This window comes from Petaurus breviceps, unplaced genomic scaffold (genome assembly GCF_028583685.1).
Source record: "Petaurus breviceps papuanus isolate PSGF00001 unplaced genomic scaffold, PetGlider_PUasm1.0 183, whole genome shotgun sequence".
NCBI classification, from domain to species: domain Eukaryota; kingdom Metazoa; phylum Chordata; class Mammalia; order Diprotodontia; family Petauridae; genus Petaurus; species Petaurus breviceps.
In genome coordinates this window covers 14516461-14537025 of record NW_027185791.1, presented here as the reverse complement: position 1 = coordinate 14537025, position 20565 = coordinate 14516461, and the positions used below count along the sequence as shown (strand labels likewise).

Sequence of the window (20565 nt, the reverse complement as noted above, 5' to 3'; positions counted from 1 at the left end):
TGGCATCCCATGCTTGAGAAATCAGATCCAAAACTCTCTTCAGGAGAAACTCTTTCCCCTCCTTTCCTGATGATCTTTCTTACATATAATTCCCTACTTCCCAGTGTATCCATACTGCCACGGCCTCATTTTCGTGGGTCCCAAACCTAGGCTGGGTGGACACATTCAGTAAAGCACTGATGTAGCTGGAAAAGGGCCCTGTGTCTCCAGCAAAACGGGTCACCAAGACAACAGTGCACCAGTTAATAACTCTCTCGGTAGTAACTGAGAAGTCAATAGAATGGTGGGGTTGAGTGGCAGATGGCTCACGTAGCTGATTAATCCTTTAGATGCGATGAGAAGTCCCATTTTGTGGGCTATTGCAACTTTTCATTCTACTCTCCTCCATCTACTGACACAGGGAACTGGGACTGCCACAGGATTCCAGATGTTGATTAACGCAAACTGACTTGCATTACTTGGACTACAGGTTCATCAGATAGGACTCACATTTCTCTAGAACAGGAGGTCTTAGCCTGGCTCCATGGACCCCAAAGGACTCCATGAAGAAATCTGAAGGGGCCCACGACTTTGGAAAGGAAAAAATACACATTTTTATTTTCACTAGCCTTTAAATGAAATTTAGCATTTCCTTCAGTTCTGAACACAGGAAATGACAGTAGCGTTTCACCAAAGTGCCCAAAGGGTTCATGACACAAAAAAGTCTCGTTAGAGCCTGTGCTCTAGAAGACCCTGTGTCACGGCCCACCTCCACCCTCCCATATGTATTCTCAATGGCCAGGCAGGGACACTATTTATATTTTACATGGAGCTGATTCAGCAGCGCACTGAAAAGCTTCTGGTGGGTTCTCCCCCTGCCCGGGTCATCCACTTACTACAACTGGCCAAGCCTGTGCTTGCAGTTTCCAAATATCTGATCCTCCTCTCCATTTCCCCCTTTTCAGGACCAAGATGTCAACAGGAAGCATTATACTGGCTATGACAAGAGTTCCGGGAGAGCCCAGAGAAAGAGACAAAAATCCTAAGACACAGGCACAGTCCAGGCACTAACTGTGTTAAATGCTGAGAATACAAAGAAGCCTGTCCTCAAGAAGCTTACATGCTAATGGACACATTAAATAGAACACATAATGGAGTTATAAATAACTTGTATATTTATAGGGGTAAGTAAACAAGATACATACAAAGTGAATACATAAGCTTAGAGAAGGCACTGGTATGTGAAGGGACTGGGAAAGGCCTCCTGAAGGTGGCTTGAGTTGAGTGTAAAAGAAAATCAGGTTTTCTAAGAGACAGAGATAAGAAGAGATGGAGGACAGTCAGCACAAAGGCAAGGATACTGTAACTAGAACAGAGTTGTGTGTAAGGACCCATAAATTAGCTAGTATGGCTAAATCACAGAATGCATGGAGGAGACTAATGTGTAAAAGACTGGAAGGATAGAAAGGGGCCAGGATATGAAGAGTTTTAAATGCTAAACAGAGGAATCTACATTTGATCCTAGAGGTAACAGGAGCCTCTGGAGTTTACTGAGTACAGAAGTGACATGATCAGACCAGGAAAATCATTTTGGCAGCTGTATGAAGTGTGGATAGAGTTGGAGCAGACTTGGGGCAAGCAGGCTAGTACTCAAGGCCAGAAGTGATGAGGGCCTGCACTACAGTGGTAGCTATAAGAGGAGAAAGAAAAGGATGAATTAAGGAATTAGAACCCAAGTCTCCCGACTATCAAGGTAGTGTTCACCCCATTATCCCACAGCGGCATGATCTGAAGTTTCTCAAGTCAATTTGTTGTTGTTGGGTCACTTTGGTATTGTCCAGCTCTTGAGTTTTCATGACCCATTTGGGATTTTCTTGGCAAAGTGTAACGGAAATGCAAATTTTTAAGATCTTCCCTGCCCCTAGGCTAAAGTGCACCTGGAGCCTGGGGTGGGAGGCTTGTTTTTCAGTAGATACTTCTTGATTGGCCAGTGAGTCAATAAGGTTGTTACATTCTCTGAGCCAGGAGACGGGTATATAAGCCCTGATGTGAGGCTTTGTTTTGGGGCTCACTTTGAGAAGTGTTCTGTGGTTTGATCAGATGAGACTCTGGGAAGCCGGTTGTTGAGGACCACCCCCTCCCCGGCTTTGAAACCCAGATGTTGTTTGGTATGGATGTAATGGTTGGACAGTTTGGAAATCTGTCTACTTGATCTGTTTCTGTCTTGATAATTCTGTCTGTATATTCTGAAGTTCGGGGTGCTGACCTTTTTCCTCTTAACGAGGTAAATGATATATGTTTGACTGATTAAAGTAAGCTTGTTAACCCATTTTGAGTTGCTTTCCTTTATCAAAGCAGATCCAAGAACCTGTATTGGCAGCCACCCTGGGGACGCTGGGGTGCTTGCCGCTACACAAAGATACAGGAATAGTTTGCCATTTCCTTCTCCACCTCATTTTACAGATGAGGCAAATGAGGCAAAGAGGGTGAAATGATATGCCCAGGATCACATAGCTAGGAAGTGTCTGAGGCCAGATTTGAACTCAGGATGATGAGCCTTCTTGACTCCAGGCCCAGCACTCAAGAGATATGGACATGCAGAAAGAGACACGGGGATATAGGCTCCTGGAAAAGATAGGATCAAGGAAACAAATAGAGGTATCAGATCTGACAAGGACAAAGAGTCACCTCTCATACTCAAACTGGGGTAGGCAGCACACTCTTACCACAAGCCCCAATGTCAGTTTGCTAGATGTAGGTTGTAACTCACTACTACCCAGGTAGGTTCAATAACAAATACATCTTAAATAAAATGAACAAACATAGGGGCAGCTAGGTGGCACAGTGAATAGAACACCGGCCCTGAAGTCAGGAGAACCTGAGTTCAAATCTGGCCTCAGATACTTGACACACTTACTAGCTGAGTGACCTTGGGCAAGTCACATAACCCCAAATTGCCTTGTCTTCCCCCATCCAAGAAGGAAGGAAGGAAGGAAAGAAGGAAAGAAGGAAGGAAGGAAGGAAGGAAGGAAGTAAGGAAGAAGTGAACAAAGAGCTCTCAAAAGAATGGCAAACAATTAAAGATTATATGAAAGGATGTTTCAAGTAACCAATATTAAAGTAAAAGAAATAAAGTCAAATCAACTAAGGTTCCATTCTACACTCAGAAATTTGGCAAAGATAAAAAATAAGTCAGTTGGAACAGTCAATGTTGGAGGGGGTATGGAAAGACAGGCACACTAATGTACTCTTAGTGAAGCAGGAGATTACGCCTAGCATTCTGGAAAGCAATCTGAAACCAAAGGAAGAAAGTAACTAATATATCCTTACCCTATGACCCAGAAATCCCACTGTCTCACATATAACCCAAGTTGGTTAGTGAAAGAAAGAAAGAGCCCAGAATATATCAAAATACCTATAGCAGGGTTCCTTATAGTAGCAAAGAACTGGAAACAAAATATCTACCTGTGACCTGTAAGTGGATGAACAAGTTGTAATGTATTAGTATGATAGAATATTATTGTGCTTTCAGAAATGATGAATAGGATAATTACAGAGAAGTATGAGAAGACATACCAAACTATGCAAAGCAGAACCAGAAAAACAGTATATAGAATAATACGACATTCAATATGAATTGAAAAATCAAGCATTATAAAACAATCGAAATGGATGTTACAAAATTATAATAACCCAATTTGGCCCCAAACAAGACATAAGGCAGCTAACCCTGCTCTTTCCTTACAGAGGTGGAGGACCATGAATGTGGAATGAAGTCTATGTCAGACATTTTTGTTTTGGGTGATTTTGCTGTATTGTACCCTTCCCCCCCTTTTAAAAAATTCTTTGTATAGGAATCAATCTTTGGAAGGGGAGTAAAGAGATACACTGGGGAAATATATATGATATAAAAACAAAGGAGAATACTTTTTAAAAAAGAAAACAATAGTTTTATAATTTTAGGCAAGTTGCGAATAATCCTATGTTGGATGAGACCTCATGTATGGGTCCTATGGATAGACCTGTATAACCCTCCTCGATTCTGCCTGAGAAGCCTTTCTTCCTGGACTCAGCTCAAATACTTCTTCAAATACAACTTCAAATACTTCCAGAAGCCTTTCCTGATTTCCCCAAATACGAGTGCCATACCCCCTTAATTACTTTGTGTTTACATGTCATTATCCTGTACATCCTTCTACATGCTTAATAAATACTTGTTGACTCATTATTTGACCTCTGATCTGAGCCCCACTGAGAGTATTTCACTGAAGGAGGAGCAGGGCAATAGCTCTCCATGAGGCCCTTCAACCACAAAAGGTCAGAAACATGTCCTGAAATGTCTTCAGAGCCCAGCTAAAAGACCACCTCCTATAGAAAACCTTTGCCAAGGACAGAGAGCAATCATTGTGTGTGTCACTGGGGTGGCCCTTAGCACATACTACCTTACATTGTTACTTATCTTTTAAAGCCTCTGTGCTGAATCCTCAGAACAGCGCTAAGTGCCTGACAGCAGTGTCTCTCCCACAGCTGGTCATCACGGCCCCTCATACTATGTCCTCCATGTGGTAAGCATTCACTTCACACTGGAGCTGATGGTACATGACTGCTGGCTCAGACACTGACAAGTTTACCTTCCCGACCCCAGCAATGTCAGCAGCCTCTGTAGCTGTATGCTTCCTACCCGCTATTTAAAATAATAGGGCCTTTTTTTTGGGGGGGGGTTTAAATATACTCCCTTCAAGTGTCAAAGTGAAGGGAGAGGAGAGGTCTGTGAACAGGTCTGTGTTGACTTTGTCCATTTCTTTCAGAATTTTAGGATTCATTTATCCAACAAATGTTTATTTTTGCTACAACATGCAAGTAGCACCTTACTAAATATTCTAAGGTCACAGGATCTCAGAGTAAAGACAGGACCCTGGACAAATGTCTGCCCAAACCCTTCATTTAATGCATGGGAATGAGGCCTGGGAGGGGAATATTAGAACTGGGAATGGAACTGTCCAAGGTCACAAAGCTACTGAGTGATTGAATAAAGGCTGAAATGAAACAAAAAAGGGTCCCTTTCTCTACGAGTTTACAATCTCATTGGGGAAATAGATGTCCATTATGTCCCCTAAAAATCTCAGTCTTTATAGACGAAGAAAACCTAATCTTTTTTAGTCTATCTTCAAAGAAGTCACTTCATTGTTTTAATCATCTTAGTTACTTATGGGAAGTAAAAACCTTATCGTGGAAGTAAAAATCCATTACATCGGGGTGGCTAGGTGATGCAGTGAATAGAGCACTGGTCCTAGAGTCAGGAGGACCTGAGCTCAAATACGGCCTCAGACACTTGACACACTTATTAGCTGTGTGACTTTGGGCAAGTCATTTAACCCCAACTGCCCTCCAAAAAGCAAAAAAATAAATTAAAAAAAAGTCAGGCACGGTGCCATTTAGTTTGAGAGCATGATTAGAAAACTGTATTTGGTAATCTGCTTTTTCTGAAACAAACCCAATTCATATTTGTCATCACAAGTAATATCAGCCACCTTAAGGACAATTTTGCTATAGATGTCATATCAATACTGACGTGATATCAGACTATATTTAATTCCCAGAGAGCCGGTAACCAATGTTGTGCTCTAGGGTGAAAGGTGCCAAGAGAAGCTGAACCAGGCCTTCCCTTTTCCAACAATCACATATCTCTGCTCTACCTTACCCTGGCATGGCTTACCTTTAGCATCTATATACTAACAAGAAACAGATCATATACTTTTTGACTTTCTATGGTCATACTGGGAAGAATTTCTAGTATGAGAAAAGTCCCCAGTATGAAGATTATATGTCCTATCGTATTGTGTTCTGCTCTGGAAGCAACACTTTAAGAGAGATCCTGGCAAATTTACAGTATTTTCATAGGACAGTGAGAGGCCTGACAATTATGACTTCCAAGTAATAGCTGAAGGAACTACAAAAATTAATTCCTAGAGCATGGGGAAAACATTTGACGGTCTACCATAAAGAAGAGAGAACCAAAGTTAAAAACAAAATGGAAAAAAAAATCTCTGTATCAAACAATGCCAATAAAAGTCTGACATGACAAGTTTATAAATAACTGAGATTTAACAGAGTATAAATCATTCTCCAACCAGTAAGAGGGCAAAAGATGTGAAGTGGCAATTCTTAAAAGGCACGAACTATCAACAATCACAAGGACAAGTTTTCAAAATTTCTAATAATTAGAGAAATGTACATTAAAATAACTCAGATCTCACCTGAATTCTACCAAATCCGTGAAGATAACAAAAGGTAACATTTTTTGGGGGAAATTATCATTGGAAAGGAATGTAGAATTATACAATAAATGTTACAATAATGTGCATCCTGTTTAACCTAGCTCTATCCTAAGAAGGCTATTGAAAAGAAAAGAAAACCTCACAGATTAAAAAAAAATATTCTCAAGAACACTACTTGTAACAGCAAAAACTAGAAAAAAGCTAAGTGTATACATCAATTAGGGAATGGCTGAGTAAATTATGGTAGGTGAATATAAAGAAATATTATTTTTCCTTGAACATGACGCTCCACTAACTCCAGGCATTTTCACTGGTGGTCCTCCCCCTTCCCTGGCCACCCCCCCCATGCCTAGAACTTTTTTCCTCCTCACTTCTGCCTCTTGACTTCCTTCAAATCCCAGATAAAGTCTCCCCTTCTGCAAGAAGCCTTTCCTAGTTCTCCTTAATCTTAGTATCTTCTCTCTGAGATTATCTCCAATTTATCCTGTATCTGTCTTGCTTATACACAGTTGTCTGCAAGTTGTCTCCCCCATGAGACTGAGTAAAGAAAGGTCTTCCTTTGTATCGTCAGTACAGATCCTCCCGACAGCTCGACTCCATGGATTTGACTCCACCATCATCATGCTCCCAGGAAAGGCTCATCATCAAGGAGATTACATCAGTTCTGGTACTCACACCTCATCAGTACCCTCTGCCTCTCTGCTTGGAGAGCTAAGCAAAAAATGGCATCTAAAGTCTCAATTTAATTTAAAGAGGGCATGCAATCCAGCCACTTCCCACCAGCTACATTCCTTGCATTCACCTCCACTACCCTCAAGCCCTTCACCAGGAACCTTCACTGACTCATCCCATCCCTTTCACTTTTCCATGTTCTTTTGTGCGCTGCCTTCTCAGCATTAGATTGTAAATTTCTTGAGGGTAAGGTCTCCCTTTCTTTTCCTTATTTGTATCCCCAGCACTTAGCAGAGTGCCCGGCACATAATAGGTGCTTCATGTTTACCAAAGTCAACATAGCAAGTGCTTAATAAATGCTTGCTGACTGACTGATTTTCTCAAAGTCACGTGTGTGTGAGCAGCAAAGCAGGATGGAGAATACAAATCTTCTGTGCCTTGGTCCAGTGGATTCTGGGACAAATCTCATCATTTGTATTTATAATTTGTTCCCATGATACTCATGATTCCTACCCCAGTGACAAAAGAAACAGATAACATTACAAAAGCTTAGGAAAGCCCTACTGCGACTTTATGGTCTGATTTCAGACATAGCCATGTTTGGGGCTAAATACCATCCCAATTTTTCTTTTTTGGAGGAAGAGATACTTTTAATTTTCCTTAAGCCTTGAGATCAACAGGGCGACAAAGAGAGAAGCATTGTTTTTAGGGGATACAATTCCTTGAACAGGGCAGGGGAGGAGAGACCCCCACCTCCTGAAGTGTTACTTATGAGAATCCTGACAGAACAGAGACAGAGCTGATAGACAGACACAGATGGATGGGGTTTGAGGAGGGCTCTGGCGTCAACAACTAGCTTCGTGTTTTACTAGTTAAGGTTTTGAACCCATAACTACATCTTGATCTCCTGGTTCAGAATCTATTTAGAATTTAATAGGCTCAGTAAGCAAAAATATACTTTTCTAAGGACATTTTTAAAAACCCTAGAAACCTGAAGGTTTTTTTTCCTACAGATCATGGGAAACATGAGAAGCACTTCACAACTGGCCCCACTTCACCCCCTCAGCCAGAGGCGAATGAACTTAAAACAGAAAGTGAGCGCAGCCTACCTGGATCAAAGCCAGTACTTTGTCCTGGACGATAGTCGGAGGGTTGTTCTTAGGGGAGATGATTCTCACAAGGACGCCATCTATGAAATCACGGTTTGCCACGAGGATGTGAAATCGATGGCCACAGTTCTTGACACATGTCTCCAGCACCTAATTGAGAAAAGAAAAGAGGCCACCACTGTTGGAGCAACTACCTGGGACCCCACAAATCAGGGAATTAGTTGGTAACTTAAATGCCAGTTTTATGTGACAGGGAGTTAGTATTTTAGTAAGATCAAAATGACTGACTTCCCCTAAAAAAATGAGCATTTTAGGGGCAGGCAGGTGGCACAGTGAGTCAGGAGGACCCGAGTTTAGTTCTGGCCCCAGACACTTAACACCCACACAAAAAATACTAACCATGTAACCTTGGGCAAGTTACTTAACCCCAATTGCCCTCCAAAAAGGCAAAAAAAAAAAAAAACCCAAAACGAGCATTTTAACTCTTCTGTCTGGGCTTAGCCAATAAGATACCAGTTCTGTCACAAGGAAAGGATTCTGTGACAGCCTACATTAACTATTTTTTTCTCTTTTGAGGGGGGAAGGCTGGGCAATTGGGGTTGACTTGCCCAAGGTCACATGGCTAATAAGTGTTAAGTGTCAGAGGCCAGATTTGAACTCAGGTCCTCCTGACTCCAAGACTGGTGTTCTATTCACTGCACCACCTAGCCGCCCCTAGCCTACATTAACTCTCAAAGAGAGAGCATACATAAACAATGGCAACATTAGCTAAAATTTCTTAATTTTTAATACTTTTTAACATTAATTTTTTTTTAAATTTTGAGTTCCAAATTCTCTCCCTCCCTCTAGGCCCCCTACCCACTAGTAAGGCAAACAATATTGTACTCTTCATACATGTGGTATCATGCAAAACATATTTCTGTATCAGCCATGTTGGGGGGAAAAACAAGAAAACGAAAATGAAAAACAACATGCTTCAGTCTGCACTCTGCTCATCAGCTCTCTCTGGAGGTGAATCTTTCATCTGGCATCCTCTGCAATTGTCTCCTATCACTGTGTAATCAGATTAGCTAGTCTTTCACAGGTAACTATTGTTAGGATATTGCTGTTCTCCTGGTTTCACTCACTTCACTTTGCAACAGTTCATATAAATCTTCCCAGGTTTTTCTTAAATCATTCCCCGTGTTATTTCCAGAAATTTAAACTATAAATATGCACTATTTGCCTTAGACAAACTGTATTTTTTAGGAAGAGTTCACAGCCAGCATTAAGGTATGAGATATTCCCAACACTGTCTATTCCTTTTTTTCTGGGCAAATGGAACTTGAGGTTTAAACCAAGCATTGATATGAGTAGGTCCTGGCACGGCACAGTTCTGAAAGGCTCTCATATACTCTTCATTTGGGAAGGGAGGAAAAACCAAGTCCCTTGAAGTATTCTCATCCATATACTAAGAAACCAGGTAAAGTTAGAGGTACCTTATATAACTTAATTACTATACCTTATCCTTAATTTTTTTTCACTTTAAAATAATTTTGTTGATACCTTTTGTTTTTATATAGAGAGATTTCAACCTTTTCCCACCCTAGACTGAATCTTCCCTTATGACAAAGAAAAACAATAAAGCAAACACACCCAAAACATTAACTATGTCTGATAATATATACGATATTCTGTTCTGGTGGTCCCTCTCCTCTCTGGCATGGCAGGTGGGGCAGAGTACTCAGGGAGGGAAATATGTTTTATTTTCTGTTCTCTGGGAATTGGTTTTTTAAAATTTACTTCAAGTTTGACTTCTTTTTTTTAGTAAGTTTTCATTTATACTGCTGTAGTTATTGCATAAATTATTCTCTTGGTTCTGCTTTTTTTCCCCTCTGCTTCAATTCAGAGCAACATGGGAAGATTTATGTTAATTACACATATACATCATTTTTTACTGTATAATATCCTACTAAATTTCTACGCTGTAGGTATTTTTCTGCCTTAAAACAGTTTCCTTTTAACTTAATAGCCTAATGCCTTATGTAAATAAATCAATAAAACAACCTAATAAATTTCCCATACTGCCCTATATGATAGAGTTTTGATGTAGAACAGTAACATTTTAAGTAAGGATGCTGCTAATACTAATTTCAGATAAAGAAATAGTACATTAACATGACACCAGCCTGGTTTCTCTGGCTTATCCTAACTCAGGTGCTTCATGGTTTCCACGACTATTACTAATGGCATATGCATGTTACTTAAAATCAGGTCTCCTTTTAATAAAGCACAACTTTAAATTCTACAATTCTACTCTGCTAGTTTCCTCCCTTAGAACCTGAAAAATCTGCCTTGTGGACTCTGTGGTGGAAGATTCTGATGGCTTCATTGCCTTAGATCTCTTATTTTCAAAGGGTTACTGAAAAAGGCTGGAAGCCATTTGCTTTCCCTAGCCAGTTAATTTGCTTACATGAAAATGACTGAAAATCAATCAATACCTCCAGTTTTAAGGTGGGCATATTTCCATATTTTTTTCAGTTATTTCTGACAAATTTCTCACACTTAGGGTGCTGCAAGGAACACAACCACCCTGTTTTCTAGGCCAGAAAGTTTCAAGGTCAATTTATCAAAGTCTGTTTGGATCACAGACCCTAGCTCAGTTCCCAAAAGTCCAAGTCAATTCAATTTGAAATTGAATGGTGAGTGCTATGAGGTAAACCAGATCTGCTGCTACCCCCAAGAGATTAAGAGAAAGATTTTCCTTGTATTTGTACACCCAGTACTTAGCACAGTACCTGGCACAAAAAAAGCCTTAATAATAATTTTAAAAACTCCCTCCCTCTCTCTCTCTCTCTCTCTCTCTGTCTCTCTCTCTCTCTCTCTCTGTCTCTCTCTCTCTCTCTCTCTTTCTCTCTCTCTCTCTCTCTCTCATCTATCCATCTATCTAGGAAACCTCTCTGAGTTGGTAAACACTAGAAGAACAAGGTCCCGCCTGATTTCACACCTACCCTGATGTCCTCACAATAGATCCTGAAGCCCCAAGCCACACATTTCCTCCCCAGTCTTATTAGGTTAGAGTGGGCTTCAGAGCACCAAGAACAAACAATGTACAACAACACTGGACTGGAAGACACGGATCTGGCAACCAGAACCATTTATAACACATCTGAGTAAGGTAAGAAAGTCAGCAAAAAAAAGGATCGAGCCAAAACAGAGATCCCCCAATTCACAGATTTTTCTCGAAAGACGGCCTCCCAGGTCTTCTCTCAGAACTTATTTAGTCTTAATTTTGACATAATTTTAACAAGTTTTGTTTTTTCTGGCTCCCCAGTTCACAGCTGATTCAAGTGAGGCTGGAAGGCATGGCTACCATCAAACATACTGACAACACGGATAACTGACAGTGAGGAAGAAGACAGAAAAGGAGACATAAGCATCTGAGAAACAACGTCTGAAGCCACTCAGTACAGAAGCGGAAGCTGCTGCACACATGAATAGAAGGGCATCATTCCACCGAAGCACAGCATAGCGATTTTTCATTTGTATGGAATAGTTTATTTCCTGATGACTTCAGATACACAGAATGTTACTGTCGTCTTAGTGAATGTCACACATGCCCTGGCTGAAATGTAAAAGGAAGGATTTTCTACTCCCAACTTCTTATCCAACATCATTAAAATCTCAATCTACTTATAAGAGAAATACACAAAGGTCTAGTTTTTCACTTCAGGCCAAAGGAAAGTTTCTTTGACTATAAGGGTAACTCTTCAAAACAAAATGGGATAAATGACCCACTATCGTAAACCTGTATGCTGATTTATCTTAGTTTATTACATGAATTGACGATGACCTAGATTTCTATATTTGTCTGAAGACTGGTGGTTCTTTCAAGTAGCAATAGCATTTCACAAACATATGGTTTCCAGGTCGCTCATTTAAATAATTACTGCTTTAAAGGAAAGCAAAATTCAATCTATTGCTTCCTAAAAGTACCTACAAGGAAGGTAGGATTAGGCAAGAGAAATAATGCTTTGACTTATACATGCCATGCATTTTTTGTAAGAAATTTTCACATCTACTCTCTTGTTTCATCCTGAACAGCAAATAGGACAGGTTTTATCACACTTATTTTAGAAAGAAGACATTAAGACCTAGCGTAGGTTAAGTGACTTGCTTGAGGTTACAGAGCTAGCTGGCAGTTGACTACCAACCAGATTCTAGTCACGAGAACATAGGTTTTCAAATTCTCAGCTTTGTGCTCCTCTCATGAAACCACAATGTCTCCATTTCTTAGCTAAACAACACTTAACAAACAAGTATTAACCTCACATTTCAGAGAGGGAAACTAAACTATGGAGAACTTCAAGAGCATGCCATAAATCACAGTAAAGATTCTAACCCAAGAAATTTTGACTTCACAGAATATAAGGGACACATATATCATGCACACAAGACCACAGGTCTTGGGGGCAGAAGCTATTGATTTCTGTAGGTTTATTTTGTATTCTGCTATATCACTGAAGCTATTATCTCAAGTAGTTTCTTTGCTGATTGATTCCCTAGGATATTCTAAGTAAGCCATCATATCACCAGTAAATTGGGATAATTTTGTTCCCTCTTTGTCTATCTTAATTCTTTAGTTTCTTTCTCCTTCCTTATTACTGTCAGTAGTATGTTGGTTTCTAGTATGTTCCCACTGCATATAATGCTAACTTTTATTTTAAAACATTTTTTAATCATATTTTTTAAAAAGATCCTTCTATGGCTATGCTTTGTATGGTTTTTAGAATAAATGAGTGTTGCACTTTGTCAAAGGCATCTTCTGCATCCACTGTTACAATTCTGTGGGGCTAGGTATTTTTTATTTTTAATGTAATTATGTTAATTACTTTTCTAATTCTGAATCATCCTTGTGTCCTAGTATAAACCCAAATTGGTCAATGTGCTTTAAAAGTGTGATGGAATTTGCTTAAAAATCCATCAGGATCAGGGGTTTTTCCCTTCTGTAGTTCCTTCATAGCTACTTCAATTTCTATTTCTTATGAATTCTCAGACTGCATATAGAATTAAATAGCGAGCAAGAGAGAGAAGAAGAAGAGAGAGAGAGAGAGATGGGGAGAGAGAGATAAATGACTTGGATATCAGGTAAAGGAAATAATAGGACTCTTTTTTAACACAGTAATTTATATGTATATATTTATTATGAAATTAATCACCAAATACAAATGTGTCAATATACAAAGAACAAAAAAGGAAATGGTGTGTGAAACTGCACTTCTGTTCTTTTGTTTTACAAGAAGATTTCGTGTGACTTTGGAGAACAATACTCACTGTTAATGCCAACATCACTTCTCTGTAGTTTCTGTTTCCATTCAGCCTCTTCTTCAGGGCCCGTATGGCATCCTTGGGACTAAAACAAAATATAGATTTAAAACCCTTGAAGATGCCACAGGCTAAATTTGAAAATATAAAACTATTCTCTATGTGCCTAAGGTACATGTGATGCTGTTGGACAAAAAGCTTTCATATTTGCTATCCAATGCTGTTCTGTAAAAGCCAGAGCTGGTTTCTGACATCTAACCCAGAGCCACTTAGACAGACACACATGGACTAAGTAAAACAAACGCTGAAAATCGTGGAGGCTAGAACAGGTGTCACAGGACCCGAAAAGGGCAAAAAACAAAAGGGAAGAAGGCAAGATCTGCAGATTCGAAGTCAGTGAGCCTCACTTGAACTCCTGAAAAATTCTAGAATATATTTTCTTTAAAAGAATGGCTTGTGAACATTTGAAAAGGGACATGGTGATCACCGAGAGCCAGCATGGCTTCATTAAGAACAGGTCATGCCAGAGTGGCCCCACCTCCTTTTCTGACAGGGTAACAAGGCTGGTAGATCAAGGAAATGTCACAGACACATTACAGCAAGGTTTCAGCAAAGCATTTGACAAAGTCTCTCACGTATCCTTTTGAACGAGTCAGAGAGATACAGTTTAGGCATGACTAAACAGATAATGTGGAGCTCACCTTAAAAGATCTCATCGTCTTAGTGGATTGCAAGCTTACTAAGGCATAAAAGCCAATGGGATCTAAGGCTGCAGACTAGAAGCATGAGAAGTGTGAGATAAGGCCACATCTGCAGTAACGGGCCCAGACCCAGACACTGCATATTGAGCACGCCAATAAGTGTGCGCACATTGGAAGAGGGTGGAGAGGGTGGCAAAAGGCATTGAGATCATGCTCTATGTGGCAGGAGAACCTGGGAAGTTAGAAGATTGGCAGGTCTTTCACCATCAAGGCTAGCTGGAAGCCTGAAGCGGTTTAAACAACAGCTCATGGGTCACTGGAACATGACCCAGAGGGACCAAGCAGAGCTCTTCCTGGTCAGTTACACTGGGGTGGGGAGCTCACAAAACCTACTTTTGTAAATCTAGCTAAATCAATTAGAGGCCATGGAAGGAGCCTCTTGCATACCTGGCTCCATAAAGATGAATTCTTTCTGCAACTGGTTTTCCAGTGGGGGCTAACAAGGGAAGGGATGAAGTCCTTTGAAAGGATGGGTCTCCACATTAACTCCCCATCCCCTATGACCAGCTAATGTTAACTGGTGAAATCTGAACTGGAGACAGGAATAGCCCAAAGCAGCTTTCTGAAAAACTATGGTGGTCATTGCAAACAAGTGCTCTGAGGATGACAGGAGGGAGCAGGGAGCGTGGGAAGAAGCTAAAGACAAGCCTCCAGGAAAGGAGTTTGAGGTGTGCTTCCTGAAATACAAGATTGATAAAGACAACTGATCACCAGCCTATGGCGGTACTAGTTAAACTATATCACAACATTAAGCATCAGGGCTTAAGGAGCCATACTTACGGCTTCTCCAAAAGCCCCCAACCCACTTTGTAGTCTGGAGTCACTAAAATCTGTGTCCAGACTTGAGGGACTTTGGGGAGGAATCTTTCTAGGGCCAACACATGGGCTCCTCTGAGGCTCCCGTCATCTTATCGAGAATGTCAAGTGGACAGGAAGCAATTTGTTTAAGTCATAAGCTTGGAAAGGTGGAGTCACCTAATGTACAAGAGGAGGCAGGTTACTACTATCACACCAGGGAGCCCCATTGGATCCATGGGTACGTACCAATTTACAATGGGAGTTTCAGGGGGTACACAACCAAGAAAGGGAAAAAGCATTCTTACTCAGATTGAGGTAAGGGGAATCTGGAAGATATTTCTTCCAGTGAGGAGATGAAGGAGACCAGGGTACTTATATCAGTTCCTCTTAAAACAATCTTGTGTGGACAATGGGAAAAGTAGATGGCACTTGGTGGCCTATCCAAGGGTTCTCATAGTCTTGAGGTCAGGATGGTCCACGAATGTCCCTATGATTATTTAAGTGGTAGAAGGTACTCTAGAAAATCCATAGGATCATTTCAAGAGGTGGGACGTGATAGAAACAACAATTACTTAGGTCCCTGTCATAGAGGATGAGTTAGTTTTCCCCTAAAATGGAAGGAAGCTGTCCTTAAAATTTAACTGGATCAGGGTACTAGGGCTTGAGCTGTTAACATGGCCTCCCAAACACCTAGCTAGGACCATGAGGTTCTCCCAAGATATGACAGATGTTCAGCTATCCTGTTAAGCAACACACCCTTCTGATGAGAGATTTCCATTTTGAGACAAAGCATAAGTATGTTCTCTATGCAATTGTTAGATATGCTTCTTTTTTGTTGAGTGCTGGACAAGTACCTTATTTCATTCCCATTCTGAACCTGGTGAACCACTAGACTCATCTAAGTCAAGCCTGGCTCAGAACACCTTATGAGTGTCATCTGAAAGAACTGAGAAGGGAATTAGTAAGGAGGAAGCACGATAGCTATCTTCCAAGCATTTGAAAGGTCATCACGTGAAAAAGGGATTTGATTTGTTCTGCCCTGGAGGACAGAGCCAGAAGCAATGGACAGAAGTGGCAGAGAGGAAAAATGGATGGTTTGATATATGGAAACAATGCTTCCTAACAATGAGAGCTATCCGAAAGTGGAAAAGGCTGTCTCGGAAGGCAGGGGGATACTCTGTGCTAGATAGAGGTCATCAAGGAAAGGCCAGACACAATCAGGCCCATTGTTAAGAGGACTGTTATTTGAGTAGGGACTGAATTATATGACTTCTCAGGTCCCTTCTAAATCTGAGAGTCTATGCTTTACCTCTAACACCTCAATTCTGATCTATATATTTATAACCTGCTTTCCTAGGCATTCTATGTCCCAACTTGTTATTCTATTCTTACACATCTGTAAAGCAAGGAAGCTAAAAAAGATCCACCGGCCAGGATTATTTACTATTTGGAAATACTATTAAGCTCAAAATTCTCTCATTTCTAAGAGAAAGATTAGATCTGCTATTTTAAAATTTAACTGACTATTCATCTTTAAGATACATAAACTAAAAAGATAAAGAAACCTGGATGAGTGTGGGATCAACTTGGTTATTTTTCTCCCTAGGAGAAAACCTTTTAGTAACAAATAATCATAAGGAAATTTGTGGGAAATAGTAAATTTCCAAGAAGGGACCAAGGCATTAGCAGGAAATAAGAAGATAGGAAGGCGCAGCACAGTAAAAGGTCAGGGCAGGGAGCTGAAGAAGGAATAGGAGGATATTCTATCAGAAACAGAGACCTGAAGAAAAACAAAATGCAGCAAGAATGAGTCCAGAAAAAGAAACAAAATGACTAAATGGATGAGGGTGGCAGCGGCTGCTATATAAGGAGAAATTAAAAAGTCAGGATGCTTTAGCCTGGGAGAAGAAAGGCTTGAAAGAAACATGATCTAAAGTGATAAAATCGTGAAGGATCAACATGGACTTCTAGTATAATATTCTGTAATATTTTAGTATTAGAGAACTATTTCTAACACTTGATCCTTTGAAATATTAAAAGGGGAGATTTATGACCAGTAAAAAGGAAAAACTCCTTTCACCAAAGAGTAGGCGTGTGGTGCTCATTAGCTAAGGGTTTCTTATTCAAGCATGGATTGGCCTAGATGGCCCATATAAGACAGTGAACCTAATGAATAAATGTTGTGTGTGTTCTCACTGCTCCACTGATCTGCTGTTCCCATTCTCTTTAGGCCTTCCTATTCCTTGAGACACAACAATACCAAATAGGCCAATTAATAATCCTACAATGGCCTCTAAGAATTCAAGTGAAAGGAAGAGTCAACTGATAAGTTAAACTTCATTGCTGTCTTATTTTAAAAAATTGCCAGGGGCGGCCAGGTGGCTCAGTGAGTAAGAGCACCGGCTCCAGTGTTGAGAAGACCTGGAGATCGAATCCCAGGCTCAGACACTTAGCACCCACCCAGAAACACCTGGCCGTGTAACCTTGAGCAAGTTACTTAACCCCAATTGCTTAGGGGCGGCCAGGTGGCTCAGTGAGTAAGAGCACCGGCTCCAGTGTTGAGAAGACCTGGAGATCGAATCCCGGGCTCAGACACTTAGCACCCACCCAGAAACACCTGGCCGTGTAACCTTGAGCAAGTTACTTAACCCCGATTGCTTTAAAAAAAAATGGCCACAACACTGTAAGACAATCCAAAAGCCTCATGATGGAGAGGGCTATCCACATCCAGAGAAGAGCTAGAGTCTGAATGCAGATTGGAACAAACTGCCTGCTCTCTCTCTTGTTTGTTTTGTCTTGTTCCTTCTTTCTCATTGTTCACTCCATTGGTTACAATCCTTCTTTACAACTTGACTAATGTTCAATGTGAAGGTATTTGTAAAACCTCTATCTGGCTGCATGCCATGGCAGGGGGGAGGGGGAAGAGAGAGGGGGGGAGAAAATCTGGAACACAAGGGATTGTGGAACTGAATGTTGTAAACTAAAAGTAAATAAATACATTTAATTTTTTAAAAAAAGAAACTGCCACAGTCACCCCAACCTTCAGCAACCACCACTTTGATCAGTCAGCAGGCATCATCATGCAGATAAAGGATTACAATTTACTGAAGGCTCAGATGATGGTTAGCATTTTTTAGCAATGAAGTATTTTATATTTAAGGTAAATACATTGTTATTCTTAGACATAATTCTATGGTACACTTAATGGACTACAGTATAGTGTAAACATAACTTTTATATGCACTATAAATTAGTGAGTCACTTTATTGTGATATTTGCTTTATTGTACAATATCTCTGAGGTACGCCTGTGTCCCACAACAAAAAAAATCCTTAACCAATTAAGCAATAAGCATTTGTATCAGTCACTGTGCTAAGTGCTGGGGATACAAAAAAAAAAAACAGAAACAGTTCCTGCCCTCAAGGAGCTAACAATCGAATGCGGGAGAACACAAACACATACACACAAAAGTACACACAAAATAGAGCAAATGGGAGGACTGAAGATCTTCCCAGCACAGTACATACTGCAAGTGGCAGATACTTAACAGATGCTTGTACATACCCCTCTTCTGTCTCATTGATGATATCGCAGATCTCCATATTCAAAGTCCAGTCCTCACTCTGCAGGGATCCATCTGTAGCCTTTTCTGTAAAAGCAGAGAGAAAAAGCTTTGAGATTTCCCCTGGAATAAAGGCGGCACTGGCAGGGAAAGTGAGGAGTTATAACAATTATAGTAACTTACATGGTACATTAATTTCTCAAATATTTTCTCGTGTTTTTCAAAGTAATATCTAAAGTGTACTTCACCCTCTAAGGTAGGTTATTACAGGCAGGCAGGCATTATTACAGTTCTATAAATTAAGGCACACAGGCTCTGAGACTCATTTCAAGTTACTCAGTAAATGACTTAAAGTCTCCAGTAACTGACAGAGCCAGGACTAGACTTTAGGCCTTCTGATTCCTTTCCAATGCCCCTTCCATTATACCACACAAGCCCAGGCTTAACTGCCTACCTTTTTTTCACTTGGCTTGGTTCCAAATGATTTTCTGGTAATTAATAAAAATCAAATTAATGTCAAGCATGGCATAAAACTGGGAGACATATGCTTGCCAAAGGTACTTGCCACCCTTTTGGAGGCTATCTGATAAAAGACTAAATCAACGAGGGATTCCCTACAGAAGGCAAGATCCTCCAGATGCTTCTTGTTTCCTTACGACATGGTCACTGTACAAACAGCATGAAACCCCAAATCCTGCTGAGCTTCCTAATCCAAAATTACTAGAGAGATACTGGCTTGACTGGCCACAGAGGAAGAGCCAAGTGACTGAAAAACTTCTATTGTCTATGCTATGAAATGCAATTGGATGAACAATCCATGGAGAGGGTGCATCCGTACATACTGTGGAGCAGTCACTGGACATGATCTAGGCTCATGGCCAAACATGAGGAGAGAAGTAGGCCGGTTACCTTTGGGAAAATGAGCAGCACTTTTAATGACCCCAACCTTCTTCCTGTAATAAAATCCTAACTCTGAACAACATTCTTCTTGGGATGCTTTTCAGCTACACATCATGGATTATCAACCTCTGAAGAATTAAAGGGAAAGGTCACTCAAAGAACAACATAGAGTGGCCTGGTGAGCAGATTGCAACATATTACCAAGGAAAAATTGTACAGAAGTAGCAGCAGCACGGATAATATGGACGCTATATATGTGTAAGTTTGTATATGAGATATATATCATATGAATATAGATATATATGGGAAAAGTGATAGGTCAGTCCCACAGCAAGAACAAAGTTTGGACAAATGGCTCACATGACACACATTATCTATGTAATACCAAGAGATCTACAGGAAGGTCATGAACACTCTGAGTGGACTCCCTGTGAAGGGTTTATTGGAGTAAACCAGGGGCAAAAATCAGAAAGGCATGACTACTAACATGTCCCTGTTTGCCCCTTCCTTAAAAAGCCTTTCATTTGACCATCTATCATCTCAAATTATAGTCCCCCCATCTTTTCCATCCTTTCACAGTCAAACTCCAAGAATAAGATGTCTGTATTCTTGATTATTGCTTCTACGTCCTCTCTTCTCATTCACTTCTCAATAGATTCCTCAAAAGTTACTTGTTATCTCTTAACTGACAAATAAGGCCTTTCCTCGTTTCTCATCCTTCCTTCTTGACCTCCACAGAATATAACATTGTTAACTAGCCTTTTATTCTGGGTCTTCTCCATGATTGTTAAGCAGATGACTCCCATATCTATATCTCTTAATATCTTCCTGAGCGCCTACTGGACTTTCCCAAGTGTATATCCCATAGACATCTCAAACTCAACATATTCAGAGCAGAATGGATTATCTTTCTCCCTGAAAGTCTTCTCCTCTTCCTAACTTTCCAATTTCTGCCAAGAATGTCTCTATGTTTTTGTCCAGGTTCACAACCTCTTAATCATTCTTGGCTTTTTACTATTCCCCACTCCTCATATCTAGTCAGTTGCAGAGTTTTGTGGATTCTGCTTCTAGAACATCTATCTCTCCATCCATCCATCTCTCCATCCATCCATCCATCCATCCATCCATCCATCCATCCATCCATCCATCCATCTCTCCATCCATCCATCCATCCATCCATCCATCCATCCATCCATCCATCC

The 20565-nt window shown here is 40.5% G+C and overlaps 1 protein-coding gene across 5 annotated transcripts in view; it reads right to left on the bottom strand.

Annotated features, from left to right (window-relative positions):
* Positions 1 to 20565, bottom strand: part of TOM1L2 (target of myb1 like 2 membrane trafficking protein) — a 151148-nt gene that overhangs the window by 77621 nt on the left and 52962 nt on the right. For all 5 annotated transcript variants that reach the window (XM_069087874.1, XM_069087876.1, XM_069087872.1 and 2 more), the window contains exons 2-4: positions 18466 to 18550; positions 13352 to 13430; positions 8039 to 8188 (exon numbers count right to left, since the gene is read on the bottom strand). In XM_069087874.1, coding sequence (XP_068943975.1) covers positions 8039 to 8188; positions 13352 to 13430; positions 18466 to 18550 — 314 coding nt within the window. The remainder of the gene's footprint in view (positions 1 to 8038; positions 8189 to 13351; positions 13431 to 18465; positions 18551 to 20565) is intronic.